The 20,438-nt window shown below is 35.2% G+C and overlaps 1 protein-coding gene across 2 annotated transcripts in view; it reads left to right on the top strand.

Annotated features, from left to right (window-relative positions):
* Positions 1–20,438, top strand: part of LOC111159681 (ELKS/RAB6-interacting/CAST family member 1) — a 510,890-nt gene that overhangs the window by 196,810 nt on the left and 293,642 nt on the right. The window contains exon 13 of one of the 2 annotated variants that reach the window (XM_022522253.1): positions 13,648–13,779. The exons of the other annotated variant lie outside the window; for it this stretch is intronic. Within the exon in view, the coding sequence (XP_022377961.1) occupies positions 13,648–13,779 (132 nt within the window). The remainder of the gene's footprint in view (positions 1–13,647; positions 13,780–20,438) is intronic. 2 annotated transcript variants of the gene reach the window in all.

The following is a 20,438-nucleotide window of genomic DNA, read 5'->3' as shown; positions in this document are numbered from 1 at the left end:
TCAAAATATATTCCCTGCGATGTTTACTAATGTAAGACTGTAATGGTTCAGTGAATGGACCTAGCGGATACCTTAACAAAATGATCAAGGTTAACATTACCAGTAGTCACATATACTGAGAAGGAGACAGTATCATTTTTGTGTTGCTATTTCTCCAAAAAAAATTATCGTATTCCAGTCACGAGAAAATACCAGGCAAATCCATATTCTGGGACATTTTATAAAATAACTGTGCAGTATACTTTAAAAAGGTATCAAGATCATGAAAGACAAAGACTGAACACTGTTATAGGAGGGTTGGTGGGAACTTAGAAGAAATGTTAAGTAAATGAAATGTGAGATCCTGGATTGAACCCTGAGACAGATAGAGGACATTAGGGGAAAAGTGTTGAAATTAGAATAAAGCCTTTAGTTTGGTAAAAAGTATTGTACTTTGGTTAAGTATTGTCAGTTTCGTAATTTTGATCATTGTTACCGTGGTTATGTAAGCTCTTAACATGAGAAGAGGTTGGGTGGAGAGGTATATAGGAACTGTGTACTAATTTTGCAGCTTCTCTGTATATTTATAATTAGTTCAGAATAAAAAATTTATTTAAAGTTGTCATTGACTCTCTTTTCTCAGCTTTTAATTACCTACTTCACTTTCCCATCCCCTTGAAAGAAATGAGCTATCAATTTCAAAAACCTCTTACCTCCAAGGTTAATGATACAGGATAGATATATTAGGCTTTTTTTGAAATACTGTTTCTATGTTTGCAATGCAGATGTTATTGTGTTCTCTATATTGTTTGATATCCTAAAGGCTTAATTTAATGTAGAATTTAGTTGAGCAAGTTGATTGTTCTGAAAATTCGACCCAAACTGTAAAGCCATGATATGATAATATGGCTCTTTTGTTAGAGCTGATGTGCTTTGACTAGTCTCTATTCCTCTAAGATATTAAGCTTACTTTTCACTCATTTTCCTTGATGTCTTCCATTTATTCCATATAAATTCATCAAATGCTTTCTAAGTGTAAAGGTCTGTTGCTAGAGTTGGTTATAGTAGTGAAAAGTCTTATTTCTTGCCCTTCTGGAGCATATTTTCTTATGGGGAAGACAATATACCATAATGATAAAACTAACCAAGTAATAAATAGAAATTATGGTAAATTAATTTGGGGGACTTGAGTTTAAAAATCATTCTGAGCTCTATAAGAATCAGTGATATCATCTAGAGGTAAAATATTAACAGAAGAGCATGGAGTTAGAGTTGAGCCCTTAAGGTCCTCAGTAGGTAAAGATGGGGTTGGGTGGGAGAAGATGGTGTTTGAAAGGAAACAAATGAAAAGACCAGTTGAGGTGGGAGGGAAAAGGAGAGTAAGACATTATAGAAGGCAAGAGAGAAGATTGTCTCCAGAGAGGGAGTAAATACTTCATGCTAATGGTGCTGAGAGGCTGAGAATGAGGACAGCATAGTTGAGTGGTGTGGTCTAGTGTATTCAAAATGGTCAAGAGCAGTGGTCTCCTTGGGTTAAAGTAAATAGATGTCTTCATACCTTATTGACCTTGGAGATAGTTAAATAGTCCTATGTTGATGCAGACACTTCCCCTGAACAATTTTTCTGTCACACACTCACCAAAATTCTTTGTCCTAAGGTCACAAGGTCTTTGTAATGTCTTTCTTGGGTATATAGATAACTAATGTTAAGACTTGATTATACGGGGCACCTGGGTGGCTCAGTGGGTTAAGTCTCTGCCTTCGGCTCAGGTTATGATTCCAGGGTCCTGGGATTGAGCCCCGCATCAGGCTCTCTGCTCAGCGGCGAGCCTGCTTCCTCCTCTCTCTCTCTCTCTCTCTCTCTCTCTCTAAAAAAAAAAAAAGAAAAAAAAAGACTTGATTATACGATGGTTAAAGTGTTTCTAGTATGATCCATACATACATTTAAACTATTTTACAATTCCAGTTGATATTCACAAATATAGGACATGAATGATAAAAGCAATGCAGTACATATTGGCAATGAGTCTTTCCTATTATCATGTTTTTTAATTATAGTGCCTCTTCCTTTGATATTCAGCATTTAATTTTGCTGAATTTTGTTTTCCTTACTCAGGATTTTAGCTCTGTTTTAAATTAGTTCTGAGTTGTTTCATTAATGTTTTTTGTAAGCCGTATTTTACTTTACTTGGCTAAATAAGACTTCAGGATACTCTGTAGCTGTCCTCAGTAAACATTATTGAGTGCCTGTTATGGAAGTGTCACTGTGCTGAGTGCTGTGATATGGTGAATATGTCAAAAGGAGTGTTATTGTGCAGTTTATGAACTACAGTAATTGCTGTATAAAAAACTGAAACTAGGCAAATCCCAACAAGGGCTTCTTCCTTCCTAAATAAACATTATATGAAAGCATAATCTTTGCTGATTTGACTGATGGTGATGTTGTGATTAGAAAAACTCTCTGTTGAAAGCCTGCCCATCTTCTGAGGTTCAGATCAAATGCTCCTCCCTTTTGTGCAGCCTGCCTAAATCCTCACAGTTGGAATTAATCAGGCCCTGTGTTGTAATTCTATTAGACTTTGTTTCTGCTTTGATTTCAGAGCTTATTTTCGCTTACTTTGTATTACATACTAATAATTTGTGTGCTGTTTCCCCCACATATTTGAGTTTGGGAACCAGGTTTTGGTACATTGTACATAGTTCTCTTTAAAAGTGTTTATTTATTTCAGTGGCATCAAGAGATGTCCAGAACCTCCTTGTTCACAGGCATCTTAGCTTGGCCTTTGGATTCTCCCATCAACCAAACCTTTATTTCTTTTTTTTTTTTTTAAGATTTTATTTATTTGACACAGAGAGAGAGATCACAAGTAGGCAGAGAGGCAGGCAGAGAGAGGGGAGGAAGCAGGCTCCCCGCGGAGCGGAGAGCCTGACACGGGGCTCTATCCTAGGACCCTGGGATCATGACCTGAGCCGAAGGCAGAGGCTTTAACCCACTGAGCCACCCAGGCGCCCCCAAACCTTTATTTCTAACCTAATTTTTAGGTGAGATACTTACTAGCATAGCTACTGTATCCTAGAGAAGCTAATAGTGTTTATGTTTCTTAAATATGGTTTATTGATTTTCTAATCTATGTTTTTTCTTGCACAGAATCCTTTCTCTTTGGATTTCCAGTTTTACCACCTAAAGATTCTGGCTTAAAATTAACCTTTGTTGATGATCTCTACATTCTGTTTTATTATTGTTTTATTCCTTGTTCCTCAGCCTATATGTTTAATTGTACTTTATTGTTTTCTACTTCTTACTGTTCTATATTTATTCCTGTGTGATTTAATCACTTTTCTCTTCTTGACTAGTTTCTATCTGCCTTAGGTTAAGGGCTATTTTAAACATTTCTTTTCAGAAATATTGAAATAATGTTTTAGGTAGGTAGCCATTCATTAAGTGCAGCTATCATTGTTATAAATAATAAAATTTAAAGATTTAGTTACAAATTAAAAATTAAAATTCTTAAATTAAAAATTTAATTGAAAAATTAAAAATTAAAAAAAAAACCTTGTATGATGCTACAACATTTAGCATCTTAGTATTCACTAAAATTTCATGGGTTACCCTTTAAGGAGTTCCCATATTTTAACAAAGGAAATACCGGGTTTTCGGTTAGTTGAGAATATTTACCTTAAATATTTTTTTTCTTTAAGCAAAAACACTCACTTTGTCTTTTGACAAAACTGCAAGTTTTAGTCATATTCTAATAAGACAAAGGAGTCTGAAATAGTGAGGGGTTAGAAGCTCATATCAGTAGTAGTTTAGTGCTTTGTTTTTATTTATAACAAAGATAAGTATTTGAATTTAACCTTGAGAGAGGCTACTGTCACAGAGATTAATGGGGCTGCTGAAAGAACACTGCAGCTCTTGTGAGTCAGCTCTCCTGAGACCAGTGAATATTAAGAATAAAGTTCAAAGAAAGTGAAAACAATAGAAATAGAGATAGGGAAACTTTACATATATTTAGGCATATTCTCTTTTTAGATGCATTATCGGTGAAACATTTGTGTTTTTTAAAATTTGATTGGATTTGCTCTGTCAAAATAATTTTTCCATTTTAGTAAGAGATTTTTTTTTTTTCCTTTCTGAAATGAAGACTACTTATCTTTGGTTTTCACATTGGCCATGGGGATACTTATTTAAGAAAACCTTTAAAAAAAATTAAGAGTGTCTGATACCTTTCTAGAAATACTATGGAATGCGTCATCTGATTAGATACCTCTGATCTATTAACGATGTTCTTGTAAAAATCAATTTTGGTTTCTTAACAGACATTCTCGACCTATTTAAAGATTTAATCCTGTATTATTTCTTCCTCTTTAATTAATTTTTTTTCTTGGCAAGACAGTTCTTTTTTCTGGCTAGAGTATGGGCATAGGTGGGGTTTTATTGTGTTCTCGGCAAATATTAAGTAGACTTAGGGATTACACTGGAAGAGTATACATACAGATAGCATCCATTTTAACAACCTTTTGCATAGTTGATGGAATTAACTTGAAAATTTGGTTTTCCTGCAGGTGAAGCACCTACTCAAATTGTTGGCATGTGTGTGATTTTTTAAAGCTTTTAGCCCAAACTGTGCTGCTTTTTATCATTTAGAAAAAAGCAAAACAAGTCATAAAATCATTTTAAGGAACTCTACAGTGTTGAAATGGACTCTATAGATACTTTTCTCTGGCCAAAAATCAGTTCTGTTTGATAGCCAGTGAAAGGTACTGAAGGAGTGTTTATTGATAATATTCATGTGAAGGTAGCCTACTAAGCTGCTTCCCGCTGTTAAATTAGACCTATTCTATGGAAACCTTTAGCCAACACCCTTTTAGCTTATTACAAGAATCCTCTCCATAAAATAATGAGTAGTTAAAGTTACATCTGGCACTAAAATTCTTAGAAGTACTGTGTCCTCACTTCAGTGAAATGAATGGTTTAGTCCTTTCTTTTGTGTTGTTGTGGAAACCCCTCTTTTATATTTGGAAAGTGAAGTCTCTGAGAAGATCCTTTTTATTTTTAAGAGAGCAGAAGCAGGTATTATGTATCCCCTTTGCCAAGACCTCAAAGACAAACGTCATTCTCTTATGGACCACATCAGTTGTTTATTATTTTAAGTAAGAAATTATCTTTGGGATTTTGGTAAAGGCTTTGAAAATGTATGCTTGTTGTTTTTATAAGCATTATTGATCAGAGGAGATGTGTAGTAAGATTAGGCAAAGCCTATGTCCTTGCCCAAGTTTCTGATACCCAGCTCCCAGAATTTTTAAGATAAGAACCTGGCTTATCTACATGGGTATTTGTACAATATGCTCTGTAAAAATTATTTATGTAAAAGCATCATTTTATATGTATATATTTCTGTTTCTTTAATGAAACCCATCTGCTCGTTTGACTTTGATTTTTAACTATTAAGCTCATAACAGAGTTCTCTAAAACAGGGGAGATATTTGAGGGACTTTGGACAGAAGGGGGAAGAAAATCTCTTTAAATTTTAACCCCAAGCATTTCCTTAAAATAAAAAGTAGTTGGTGTATAACCAATTTCTGTCTCTGTGTTAGGCTAGCTTTCTTTTCTTAAAATTGACTTTATCAATGCATCTGGCTTCAATTTTTTTCCCCCAATAAGCATATGAGTAGTTGGTAATTGAATTCTGACATGTTGAATGATTTAAATGAAATCTTCTGCTGTGTGTGTATGCTTGGGGGATGGGGAAAAGGGAGGAAGAATAAGCAGTGGGGTGGAGAGTAATGAAGAATTACTGTCTCTTTACGTTAAGGATAGTGGATAGCAGTTAACATTAATATCTTTCAGAACATGTTAAAGCCTTTTTGGTAAGTGGTGTTTACTCCAAAGGAAGCAGCTCTTAATATTAACCCAAAGAAATGACCTCCATAATCACAGCAGAGTTCAAGTTGGGAAAGGGACGGGTGAACAGGGGAGGCTGGGTTACCTTGGATAATCTGTGGGAGATCTGTAGTGACTTTCCCTCTGCTACTGACAAAGGGAAAAGTTTAATAAGATCTGTCATTATCAAATGATTTCTTTTTAGGTTACTGTAGTATTGAACCTTTTTCCCTTTTAATTTTGATGGCGATATTTGAAGAGAACAGAAAATTATTTTTTAACTGCTGCGTTGTTTGATTGTTTTGCCTTCACTGTTCTTATTGAATGTTTGGTTTGAAGGAAAGGCAGTGGAGACTAGAGTCTAACAGCTGCAGTGGTATGTAGTTGATGTTGATAGAGCTGATGCCAAGAAGCAAAGTTCAGATGAGTGTCAGTAGTTGTCGTATGGTATTTGCTAGAATCCGATCTTCTTGTTAATGTGTGTTAATGTGTCACAGCTTTTGCCCTGATTTCTTGACTAGTAGGAGTCTTCTTATTTAAGGATATGAAGAATTTTTTGGTAGCTTCCCACTTCCTCTGTCCCTTTACCATCCGCCCAGAACTAGTCACACAAACCTGCTTTGAACCCTATACTCTGTAAATGAAGTGGTCTTATTTGACCTTATTTGGTAAGTGTAGTTGGCATAATAAGTAGGTTTCAGCACCTAATCTAGGTGTAGGAAAACTGGTCTGTGTTAGAATTGATGATTGCAAACATAATTTGTAGCAGTTGAAGTAAAATTCTAAAGATACTACTTTCATTTTAAGTGATAAGAACTATTTAAAATGGTGAAGCATGTTCCTTCCCTGTCTACAGATAGATTTTACGTGAGTTACAGTACATGTCTAAATTTTGGGTTGCCTAAATTGGTTAAACAGAGTAAAATTCCAAGTTACAGCAGGTGAATGAAATTCAAGTTTCTTTCTCTATGTAGTTTTCGCCCCCCCCCACCCAATGCTGCCAATTTGATATTCTTCTAATAAATGAGGGCTAGAAAATTGGATAGCTCCAAACAGTACAAATAATTCCCCTCTTTGTAATTTTAAATTAGACTTATTTTTTGCTAAATTTTATTATTATTATTATTATTATTTTTTTTGCCTTTCAAGAGTAAAATCAATTTTAATGAAAATTCATAAAGGAACAGGATTTAAGGAGGGTCTTTAGTCAGTGGGGGCCAATAAGACCAGGAATACTTCATTCTCATAATTTCCTTAAAAATGGGTTTATTCCCCAAAGAGCATCACTAAAATGTGAAGACTGAATTTATTAAATAACTTCTATTATATATAGCTCTTTAAACATCCACCCAGTAATTTTTTTTAGTTGACCTCTGATTGATTGGTGATATACCATTCATATCATTGAGTATTCTTAGTACTGAACTACTAACAAATTGAATTGGAATCCTCTTCATTTTTACCTTAGTCATAAGAAAATACTTCATTAGAACTCAATCCAATTGCAAGTTTTATTCTGAATAATTTTTGACAAAAGGCATATTTTGCTCATCTCATATCCAATGGATATCCTAATTTTGTGTAGTATCTTTAATCTTTGCCTTTTACATTTTAGGTAATCTAGTGTCATTTGGTTCCATTTCAATATAACCTCATAAAAAAAAGCTCTGTCTTTCTGGTAAAGACCCTGTTATACTAACGGGTATTTTTCTGTCAGGCGCAGTTGTGATAATCACTGTTTTCATGCCCCATTGCTTTGTTGATAATTCAGTTTTCTTATGCTGGAAGTATACTCTAGCATACTACGATAATCATCTTCCAAGATGGCCCCAGATCATCCCTACCTCCTGGTGGTCAAGCTCTTGTGTAGTTCTCTCCCACATTGTATCAGGATTAGTCTATGTGACCAATAGAAAACATCAGAAGTGGAAGTATGTGACTTCTGAAGCTAGATCATAAAAGATACTGCTGTGTCTGTCTTGTTTTCTTGGGTCACTTGCTATGAGGAAAGCCAGGCGCCATATCATAATGACACTCAAGTAGCCCTGTGGAGAAGAAAAGAGGCCCCTTGCCAATAGCTATCACCAACTTGCCAGCCACGTAAGTGGAAACAGAGGACCAAATCCTGACTGACATCTTGACTGTGACCCCATAAGAGACCCTGGAACCAGAACTGTTTGGCTAAGCTGTTTTTGAGTTTTGGACCTACAGAAGCTGTGCATGATAAAAAAAAATGTTCACTGTTATTTTAAGCTGCTACGTTTTGAGGCAGTTTGTTATATAATAATAAACAACTAATACAGGCACTTTATATCCTATGTATTAAAGTGATATGCCATATATAGAATTTTTTTCCTTGAAATCCAGTTTGTTTTTCTCTGTTGGCAGAAAGTTAATGCTATTTGAATTCGTTTTATTAATGTTACCATTGCAGTACCTTTCAGTGCTTTAGATTGCTAGAATTTTAGGCAGTTTGCCATAAGGATTCTTACCTATGTAACTCGTATTTCTATGTTAATGGGCTCTGAGCTAAGAAAAGAGATGAACTTATTTTCTTTTAAAGCTTTTATTTATTTGACAGAGCGAGAGAGCCCATGCAGGGGGAATGGGAGAGGGAGAAGCAGGCTCCCCACTGAGCAGGGAGCCCAATGCAGGGGTCAATCTCAGGATCCCAGGATCATGACCTAAGTTAAAGCAAATACTTGACTGACTGAGCTACCCATGCACCCCAAGAGATGTATTTATAACATGTGTTCTAGTTATTGCTGTGTTGTCCAGCAAAAATAGAAATGTGGGTACATACATAATTTTGAATTTTCTAATGGCTTCATTTAAAAAACCAAAAGGAAACTTAATAATTTTAATAATGTTCTTTATTGAATTCAGTATATCCAAAATATTATCATTTCAACATATAATCAATGTGAGGATTATTACATGACTTTTTTGGTACTGTCTTCAAAATTTAGTGTGTATTTATGGCACGTCTCATTATTTGTGTTGTTTAATACAGTAGCCACATGTGGCTGTATTAGACAACACAAATAATGTATTTGCTGTATTAGACAACACAAATAATGTATTTTCTATAACTGTATTAGACAACTCAAATAATGTATTAGCTGAAGAAGATTTTATTGCAAGCTAAAGCAGCAAGTCTTAGAATGGCAGGACTGCCTTATGATTTATCTTAAAGACTGGTGTATGTGGGCCTTTTAAAAGAGAAAATAGAATTAAATGTGTACAGCATATAGGCAGAGCCTTAGGATGTATCTGGTGTAATCACTGTCACTATTTGAGCAACCAAGAAGGACTTCCCAGGGGTTTTCTCATATCCCCTTACTTCCTCCAGCCTTGTGTTAACAAAAGCAGAAGTATACGAACTCCTTTGTGTTTTGCAGTTTCTGAAAGTGCTATACCTTACTGACATTTTATTGGCTTACACATGTTTGGAGAAGTGGGTGATAACCGTCACTTTTTCTACTTAAAGTTTAGGCATTGAATAGAGATTTTTCTCTTTGTTCAAACCAAAATACACCACTAAGTGCAGTGTAAATGAACAGTTCTGTCACTAGAATTTTGCATCAAACTCTATCACCAAAATCTACTCACTACTGTTTTCATAGGTATTTAAAAAAAAAAAAAAAAAAAAAAAGGAAGAAGAAACTATTTGCACAGAAAGGGGGATGGGAACAATTTTCAAAGCTCTTGGCTTGGTGCTGTGTCTTACACATATGCTATTGGTATATTTATGCATTAGGTATTTTCAGAATAATAGCAGAACTTACTGGAATATTTTATCTCTTTAAAAAAATGTTCTTATTTAGAATATTCCATGGTTACCTAAAGACTGGAAAAGAATTTCTCATAATTTTGACCTGCTATGCAAATTATTTGCATGAAGAAATTCAACTTTTGAACAAAATGAGGAAGAGAGTGACTTGAAATTCATATATTTTTTTCACCATTGGCACTGTCTTGAGACACATTTGCCCAGTCTTTTCTTTTTCCAGTAAATGGTTAACCCATATGTTTAGAGTATCCATACCTGAAATAGTCTTCACATTTTTAACTATTTCCAGAAATTCATGTATTCTTATTTATTTGCAGTATCTGCTTTTCTTTCAACATTTTAAAATTTGATTTTGAATTTTTTTTTCTAACAGTGCTTATTTATATAATTTACAAAGTGACATAATACTACATGGCTTATAAAAGTGATAGTCCTCTACCTCATTCTTGTCTAACCTAGATTCCTGCTCCCCTGAGACAAGCATGCTTTCACCCCTTTTGCTTGTTTCTAATACTGTTTAACACTTCCACCTCTCCAAATGACATTTTTTTACTGTTGTTTTCTTATTTGGACATTAATTATCTACTGACTTCTTACTATGAATGATGAGGAATTAGCCTTTCTAAGCAAGTCACCACACATACTTCCCTCTTTCCGTCTTTCTAATATAAGTTTTACATTATTATGTCTCAGGCACATAGTATATTATGATTACATTTCCTCTACTGTACTTTTAGTTTTTCCTAGTGGTAATAATAGCATTGTGTTTTTAAATTTGTTTTATAATTTATTTGTATACATATCACCAGTTTATTCCCAAATTCCTTTCTCCTACTATAACATTCCTCTCAATGTTGGTAATTAGAGAATTCATCAACCCTTACTTATTAACCTCGTAATCTGTTCATCCACTGTTTTTTCTTGGAAACATCTTTCCTTGAGTTTCTATCCTCTCCTGTGAATTCTCTTTATTCTCTAGGCTTCTGGTTACCCTGAGGTTCCCTTCACTACTCATTTATGGTAGATATCCTTTTTTTTGGGTCCCATGTCTTCCTCTTTCTAGGTTGACTTAAGTTTGATGGACCACATCCCTAGTAGCTTTCTGAGAGAGTCTGTGATTTTAAGATTTTGATTTTGCATCCTTCCCTTACATTTGATTGATAGTTTGGATGTAGAATTCTAGATCAGAAAGCATCTTTCCTTCAGAGTTTTGAAGGCATTACTTCAGTTGTCTTCTGATTCTTTGTTTTACATAAAAAAATTCCAGTGCCTTCCAATTTTTTTTCTTTGTGGACAATCATTTTTGGCCTTTCTAAAACTTAAAAATCTTCTCTCTAGTATTCTAAACTTAAAAAAAAAAAGGTAGAATACCCATATTATAGTCTAAGTATAATAAATATATTTAATCTTCAGTGAAAATGTAAGAAAAAGGAAGGATAATTATAAATATGATCTAGCAGTGTGCTTAGGACCTCAGTATTTGTAGAACTAAAAGATTCTATTCATTTCTGGCATCGGCTCAATATTTTATTAAATGAAAAAGATTCAAGGTGTGTAATTCAGTACAAAGAAAACTTCTTTGGTTTACCTTAGCAGGTATCTATTAAGATTCTGAAAATAAGACTGGAGCCACATTTTACTCACTAGATGGATAAAGTAGTTACAGACTTTGCTGGTCTTGGTGTTAAATGTGATGAGAATATTCACTGTCTTCATTCTTTTGTTACTACCCTGGTTTAATACAGCTTTCTTGGACCGCATGGTTCCATACGTTATTTTACATTGATTTCAAATTGTATTATAAGTTATGTAATGTATAGTATTTCATAAATAATATTTTAACGGTTTTCTGATTTTTATTTGTGGTATTTCTTGACTTTTGTTCTTTGTCCTTATTATGGACACGGATTTTGAGCCATCTTTACCATTAAGTCCAGAAAGTTTTCTTAAATAAATGGCCTTGCACACAGAGCTCATCGGATAGACTCTGATTTTTGTACTGGTTTTGATGAAACTTTCAGTATGAAAACTGATTATCTGGATTATGACAAATTACTAAGTATCCTCTCTCTAAAAAAGTTTTACTGATAAAGCCACAAAGCTATTTTTCAGCCAGTGCAGAAAAGCAGATAATCCTGTTTGTTTGAAATAGGTTCTGGGAAGCTATCTGGGATAAGTTTTTCAGCCTCAGTTTAGTTTAGAATAACAGAAGCCTTTCAGGAGATCTCTCAAAGACAGTGTTAAGAGTACAGAATATCGCAGACTGGACAAAAACATAATAATATTGTGTTATTCAGAACCACTTGATAATAGGAAGCATTTGTGTTTCTTTTTGCTTACAGCAATCTGTAATTCAGAATCCCATGTTACTACAAATAAAGTTATTCATTGGAATTTTTGAGAGGACTGAATTCACTGACAATTGCATCTGTCTCTTTCCACATAATCCTTCTGTTGCATTTCATATTCTTTGAATCAAAAGGAACTATGTTGGACTTTGTTTCTATTGTCCCTCTCTGCTTGGCATTGTTTTAGAAATGTTCCACAGTAACTTCAGCTGTTTTGGAAGCTGCACTTTGCTGCTCACGGCAGGCCACCCGGAAGCATTAAGATTTCAAGAAAAAACATTTTTTGGTATAGCTAAACTGCCCTTATAAGAGAACCTTACTTATAAGGCTAAATCAGGTTATTTTATAACATTTTCTCCTAGAAAAATGAACACTTAAAAACAAATGAATGTGACATACATTACTGAAATGTGAATATTTTTTTAATCTCATTTTTTTTAGTTGAGAAAAATGAGAACAAAAGATTTATCAACTTTTTATTATGAAAGATGTTAAATAGCAAGATATTCTTTCAGTGCTAGGAGAAAAGTCTGATTTACCTTTGACAGATTTCCAGTTCTGGATTTCTGAAGACAAGATTGTTAGAAAGGACTTTCTGTGTCTTACACTTAAAAAGTGAACTACAGTCTAATTAAATGAGAGTTGCATAGATGAATGACAAAATCCTTTGATATCTTTTACTGATATGAATATTCTGAAAGTTGGAGAGTGTTTCAGCGACTCTTGTCCTTTTGTTTTTAATTTAATTGTATTAGTAAAAGCGCTTTCTTTTTAATCTTTCGGTTCTAGAAAAATTTCAAGAGGAAATGCTTAATAATAACCTGATGCATCTAATTCTTAATACTGCTTGAACTCTGCTTCATTTACCCTTCTTATTTTAAGATCTTTCCTTTCTTACATGTTCTTACATGTTCAAAATCTGTAGGATTTTGCCTTTCTTTTAGGAATCCATATTTGCCTTCCCAGGAGTTAATTTTTAAACTTATTTAGAATATCAAGGTTAGTGGGAATTGATTGGCTAACTAAATTACTCATCCTCAGCCTGATCACTTATATCCAGTGACCATTTTTAGTTTTCTCCATGAGATTAAGAGAAACCTTTGATGTCTTGAAATCATTAGGAAACTACTTTCTTTTTCATTTATTTTTTTTTCTAAATTGGTTTGCTGACAGTTGTCTGTGTGAAGAATATAATCTGAAAAATCATGCTATTTAACTTTTTCATCAAGGCTGAACTTTGTAGGGAGAGAATGTTTTGATATTAAGTCTTATTACTTAGGCTTCATCAAAGCTGGCTTAAAGCCCAGTTTAGAAAGTAATTCAGAAACAGCTTTGTGTTTTTAAGTAATCAAGCCCTTGCTGCCTATGCTGCTTAACACAGTTTTATTCTCTCTGTTACAGAGAACAAATCCATCACTAATTTCTCTTGCTTAACTAACTTGACCTTTTGCTCTTAATAATATACTTCAACCTCCTGTTATACTTCTTTTCTTCCCTTGTTCTTTGCTCTGTGAAGATATCTTTCTGGCTTGGATTTACTTCTGGAGGGAAGGATATTTAATAAGCAAATAGTCCTTTCTTGATAAATAGTCTCTCCTTGGGTTAACTAATTAGTCTACTTCACCTAGTCTTCCATCGTTTTCCAGGACAGTCTCCGTAAGAAGGATGACAGGATTGAAGAGCTGGAAGAAGCACTAAGAGAAAGTGTACAGATAACTGCAGAGCGAGAAATGGTGCTGGCACAAGAGGAGTCAGCCAGGACCAGTGCTGAAAAACAGGTCTGCAATTTCATACAGTTACTGGCAATGCTGCTGGTTAAACACAAGGTAAAACCCAACCAGTATAGTGTAGGTAAGCTGTACATATGTTCAGAGGGTTTCAAAAGCACTTCATCAGGTGTAAGTATTTAAACCTAAAAAAGAATTGAAATAAGGTTGCGTGAGAATGACTCATGTTAAGAGTCAATGCATTAATAAATTGGGGCTTATTTCACATATATGGGTATGGTATATGCTCTTGTATCTGGTGAGACGGAATGGAATTTGTCTGTTGTGAGACTGGTCACAATCCTGATTTTAAATTGAATGGGAAAACACAAACATTTTTGAGTTAAAATGTTAAATTTAAATAAGAGTTTATTTTATACCCTGCCTTGTTCAAAAGAGCAGTTAAAGTTATCACAAGATATTGACAAGGTTACTAGCAAGTATGAAGGACATAGTTATCATGGGACTTGGGAGCCCCAGAGCAGCATGCCTCAGCCCTGAAGTGACTTGCTAAAGACTTCTGCTGCTGCTGTGTGTGGTGTTTGCTTTATATAGTTTTTATGTCTTTTAGATCCCTGTACACTTGCTTTTGACTTTTTGTTAGGAAGGATAAGTAAAATTGGGAAATGTGAATGGAAGAAATGGTTCTAACAAGAGAAGGCTCTAATCTCAATTCCCAGTGTGAGTGTGATTGGAGGTTTTGAATGTCCCTTAGAGAATCATGATGTGTAATTTTTTGTTATTGTTTCCTTTCCATTTCTTTGTTGGAGAACTGTATGTGCTAAAAAGGTAAAAAATTCAATGAGAGGGTAACCTGAATCTTTTGGGGAACCCCCATGATGAGACCACTGTGGTCTTGTGAGCTAAGGTAGTTGCACAGCAAGGAAGTAGGGGTAAACTGAGGTGGAAGAGGGAAAACATGGGAATTCCATGTACTTTCTGCTCAACTTTTCTGTAAACTATAAAACAAAACAAAAAAAACTGATCTAAAGTAAGTCTGTTTTAAGTATTACATAAACGCATAAATATATAAAAATCAACCCCCCAAAAAATAAATTATAACTAGTTCACAAAAGAAGACATTTTAAAATTAAAAAACACATACTAGCAATTTATATGCCATAATGACATGATGTATTATCATCAATGGCCAACATTTCTACATGATATGTATGACCTGTCACTAAATAACAATCCCGAAGCAGAAAAAAATCTTTAAAGAAAGAAAAAAATGGGGACATTTTGAAAATAAAGGTAAGAATATAAAAAAGGTAAATCAAGATAAAAGAAAATCCCTCTTCACCCTGGATCAATGACTGTCACCATCCCCTCTCTGAAGCTCTCCACTACCCAAGCTCTATTTCACTGTGTATCAGGAAATATTCAAATTAGAAGTGGACAAGGCATTTATGTAGGAACAGTGCACTGAAAGACTGTGAAAAGTTCCATTTTTCTTCAGTTTGGCTAAAAACTACCAGTTTGTCTTTCTTTCTATATTTAGCACTAAAGAAAGCATATCCTCAGTTTTCCCTGTTGTTAACATCTAGCATTGGTGTGATAGATTTATTAATATTGATGAGCCAATATTGATACATTATTAACTGGTCCATAGCTTAAATTTTGGTCCGCTCTTCATCTCATACAGTCTTGTGGGTTTTGCCAAATGTCTGATGTCATGTATTCACTGTTAACAGTATCACGCAGAATAGTTTTATTGCCCCAAAGATCCTCTGTGCTCCTCTTGTTTGTCCTTCCTCCATCTCCCCAATCCTTGATCTTTTTCCTGTCTCCATAGTTTTTCCTTTTCTAGAATGTCATATAGGTGGAATAACAGTATGTAGCCTTTTCTGAATGATTTTTCCATTTAGCCTTGCACTTAAGGTTCTTCCAGGTCTTTTTGTGGCCTGATAACTCCTTTTGTTTTACTTCTGAATAATTTTCCATTGTATAGACATGCCACACTTTGTTCCTTCACCTGTTGAAGAACATCTTGATTACTCCCAATGTTTGGCAATTATGGATAAAGCTTCTATGAACATTTATGTGTAGGTTTTTGTATGGACATAAATTATCAACTCATTTAGGTAAATACCTGGGAATTGCTGGATTTTATGATAAGACTATAGTTAGCTTTGTAAGGAACTGTGAAACTGTCTTCCAAAGTGGCTTTTAATTGCATGCTTTTTCTTTCTCTCTTTCCTGTTTATCTTTTTCCACCATTCTGCTACTCACTGCCTTTCTGAAGGTGTTGAGTGAAATATTGCATGAGACCAGTCATTTAGGCTCTAAGTGGTTTAAGGTATGAAGAAGCTGTTTTCATGTTTGTATTTCTGAGGCCGTGTAACCTTCATCCACTGTCCCCTCCTGCTGTCATCTTCTGTTCTTATTTTTATCTTTTTCCGTCCTCTAACTCCACTGTTAATTTTACTGATACGTATTAATTGTATATACCAAGGTACTCTACAGATACTCATTTTGAAATATCTTAAATGGATAAAGCCTTTTTTGGCTGGGGACATTATTCTTATTATCTATTCAGGTTCAGAAATTATCTATCTCTTATCTAAATTTAGCCTCTGAGAAGAAATAACTCCCTCTGATAGAAGGAGGATATCTATATCTCTTGATTTCTTGAAGAGCAAAGCAAAATTGTTTGGGAATAATCTCTTTTCACTAAAATAAAATACAGAGCCTTTTAAAGTTTGAGAGGGGAAAACTCAAAAAGGAAAAAATTTCTTCTTATAGGATCCCCTTATAGTTTCTTTATTCCCAGTATTACATGCTGCTTCATATTGAGCCCATGCCCCAAATGAGAAATTGTGTAATGATCCCATGAAGGAAGATGTCCTATAACCTGTGTTGTCAAATGGAGAGATGAAAGTGAATAATCCCATGAGGGGAATCCCAAGGGCTCTGTTTACTTTAGCTTTGTGCTTTTCTACATGGATTTTCTTCTTCTGAAACTTACCTCCGCTCAAGTTTTAGCAGGTTTTGTGTTTTGTTGAACGTGAGAGTCCATTTTCTTAAAATGAGACTAGAGTAAAATCTGTTTTCTAAAGTCTCAGGATTCTGAGGAGGTAGGGAGCAGCATCTTTAGTTCAGCAGTGCTGCTATCAACTTAAATTTAAATGCAGTACGTGCGTGGAGTACTGGGCGTTATCCGCAAACATGAATCATGGAACACTACATCAAAAACTAATGATGTACTGTATGGTGACTAACAAAATAATAAAATTAAATTAAAAAAAAAAACTTAAATTTTTGAAATGCTTTTTTTTTTTTTACTTGAAAAGAATGTTTTAAATATCTTCACTAAGAGTAAGTTTATTTTTTGAAGAAGCCTTTTGCCAACTATATTGCTAACTAAAGTTTTAAAAAATGCCTCTCAAGTAATATGGTATTTTCTTGTGGCTCAGTAAGCTGGATTTCTATCTGTTCCTGAAGAGTACTTCTTAATGTTTTGAGCAGTGATAAAGATATATTCTCTTAGTATAACTGAAATTTGCACATGAATTCTAACTTTTATTTTTAAAAGCTCATTTTTAATAATGTTACTCATTTTTTTAAATTGCCATTTTTGATGATATTTGGCTTGAATGTTAAATATAAATTTTGACCTAGAAGATCATAAGGTTTTACCTATGATTTGCAAGTAGTTATAGAACAATGAGCACTTTTTAGGGTTATATCCTCAAAATTCCCCCCCACATATTTGTATATTAAATATTGTGCATTCCAATAATTAAAATCACTTGAACAACAACAAAAATGGCACTCTGATTAAACGGCGTATTACAGCCTAACAGGACATGTTGGACCCACTTGGTTTTTTACTCTGAATCTCACAGAATACCCAGCTGCTTCTTTCAGTGTTCAACTTCTTTTCCTTCCCTTGGCCTTCACTGCCAGTAGTTCTTGATTCTTTATTGTGAAAATGGGCAGTAGAGTCACTTAAATTTGATCCAGCCTCTTTGCGTCTTACAAAGTTAAATAGCTAAAAAGAAGTAAAATAAGAAGGCAGTGCTAATGGCATGTATGGTGCATATTGGTGGCACATGCTTCATTATGATTCGCTTGTTTGCTTCTCGGTTCCGTTGTTACTTTTGAAGGCAGTGGATTTTTTTCTTGTGTTTCTATCTTCTTCAGTTTCACCTTATCAAATTTCTTATCCTCAGCCATGTCTGGTTTGTTAGACACAGTCGTGGAGGAAATGGAGCAAGGTGCAAGAGTGCGTGGGGTCCAGACTGCAACTGGCAACCACCAAGTGTCCCATCTTTTTTCCTTTCTAAAGATTCATTAAATTCTCTATTGGCTGCGAATCTATCCCATCAGTTTTATAGCATTTATCACCATGGTACCCAAATACTTTCTCAAACAGAACAAGTTACCACTACTGAAGCATCACTAGTAACTGGGTAGCCTGTAGAAGATGATGTGTGCTAATAAAACTATAGTTGTACTCTCCAGTACTTCCCATGGCCTTCTTACTTTTAGCTGTTCCCAGAGTTGACAGTTTATTCTTTGGCCATATAATCATAGTCCTGTACTGGTCTGAACATTTGTAGTAAGCTATATTTCTCATTTTTTTAATTAAATGGCAGTAATGCTCAGAAAATAAAATAATGATCCTCTTACTAATGAATGCTATTCTTTTCTGCAAACATTTATTGACTACCTTGTAGTTTTGCAGATATTACACTAGGCACTGGAAATAGAAAGGTAATAAAAACAGTCTCTGCCTCAAGAAGTTCATTGTATATTCGGAAAGACTGAAGAATGAACCTATAATTATGGTTCAGTTTGATAAGTGTCATGGTAGTGATCTGAATAGAGAGCATTAACAGTAGAAGAGGAGGAGCAGGCATATAATCCTGATCGGAGAGGTGCATAGAAGGCTTCCTGGAGGAAGTGACTAATGCATGGGCTGAGTCTTAAGAAGAAAGAACTAAGCAAAATGGAGGTGGAAGGATATTGACCATAGTCCATAGAGAGGGATCAGTATATGTGAAAGCTGGAAGCATCGGGAATCTTTAAATAGCAGTTAGTAGCTATAGTTCAGGATAAATATGTATGCCACAATCTGTGGGAAGGAGGGGGAAGTGATACAGTCTGATCATGCTGAAGCATGTTTAGTCAGATGTTGTGCTCCAGCATTTAATTTTATGATCAAGGAAGTGGAGAACTATTGAAGCATTTTAAGTACATAACAATATTTTATCATGAGTTTGCTTCCTCATTCATTCATTCGTTCATTCAACAGATCATTATTGAGCATCCAGGGGTGCTGTGGTAGTCTGGGGTAATATATCATGGTGTAGAAAGCAGCTGTGGTCTCTCCCCTAAGAGAACTTATAGTCTGTAGAGGGACACAGACACTAATCCAACAAAAAAACCATTTAATCACAAGTTACCACAAAGTACTGTAAAAAATAGGAACAGGTTTTCTGTAATTTGGTGGAATTTGGAGAGGTTAGAACTTATTTTTCATTGAGTGCTCAGAGAGGGTCCTCTGATAAAGTAACATTTAACCTGGGTCTTGAAGCGTGAGAAGCGTGCCATGTGAAGAATGGGGAGGAATCAGTGTTTGTGACGGCAGTAAGGTAGAAAGAACTGGACATGTGTGAGGACGACTGGTATGACTTGGGGGGGTGGGAGCACCGCAAGGCATGCAGGGCCTTAGGTAAGGGGTGGCCAGGAGGTGGCTTTTTTTTTTTTATTTTTTTTTTTTATTTTTATTTTTTTTACAGAGATCACAGGTAGGCAGAGATGCAGGCAGAGAGAGAGGAGGAAGCAGGCTCTCTGCTGAGCAGAGAGCCCGATGTGGGGCTCCATCCCAGAACCCTGGGATCATGACCTGAGCCAAAGGCAGAGGCTTTAACCCACTGAGCAACCCAGGTGCCCCGATGTGGCATTTTTTTTTTTTAAGATTTTTTATTTATTTATTTGACAGAGAGAGATCACAAGTAGACAGAGAGGCAGGCAGAGAGAGGGAGGGAAGCAGGCTCCCTGCCAAGCAGAGAGCCCGATGCGGGACTCGATCCCAGGACCCTGAGATCATGACCTGAGCCGAAGGCAGCGGCTTAACGCACTGAGCCACCCAGGCGCCCCCCCGATGTGGCATTTTTTTAAGAATGGTAGAAGCCATTAAAGAGGTTTAATCAATGCATGACATCCGCTGATTATGTTTTTAAAAGACTGTCTGGCTACTAGTTGGAAAATGGATTCCACAAGGCTAAGAATGAAGCAAGAAGATCAGATGAGTTACTAGAGTAGCCTAGGCCAGAGTTCTTCTAACTGAGGTACACATATACCTGGAGATGGCACGAACATTTTCTAAAGGATGCATGGGCACAGGTGCCCAGCTCCTAAACATCCTTTTCCTTCAAATTGATCTGCCTTAGGGGGCACCTAAGATGAGCAGATTCTTTTTACTTCCCTTTTCATAGTATGCATCCCTCACTTTACAATAGGCACATCTTTCCTGAATCTTAGTGTTTTATATTCCTCTAGGGAGGGGGAAAAAAAAAACCCTCTGGAGCAGTTACAAACAGATAACTGCAAATATTGGCGTTAAGAAGATGGATCAGAAAAGTCAGATTGTTTATAATTCTTTGTTTTCAATAGAATTGGATAACCTAATTAAGTTGTCAGCTGATAGATTATTATAAATA

Source organism: Enhydra lutris, unplaced genomic scaffold (assembly GCF_002288905.1).
Source record: "Enhydra lutris kenyoni isolate GAN:26980312 unplaced genomic scaffold, ASM228890v2 scaffoldscaffold69, whole genome shotgun sequence".
Lineage (NCBI taxonomy): Eukaryota > Metazoa > Chordata > Mammalia > Carnivora > Mustelidae > Enhydra > Enhydra lutris.
Note: the sequence above shows the minus strand (reverse complement) of the source record. Positions and strands in the feature narration are given on the sequence as shown.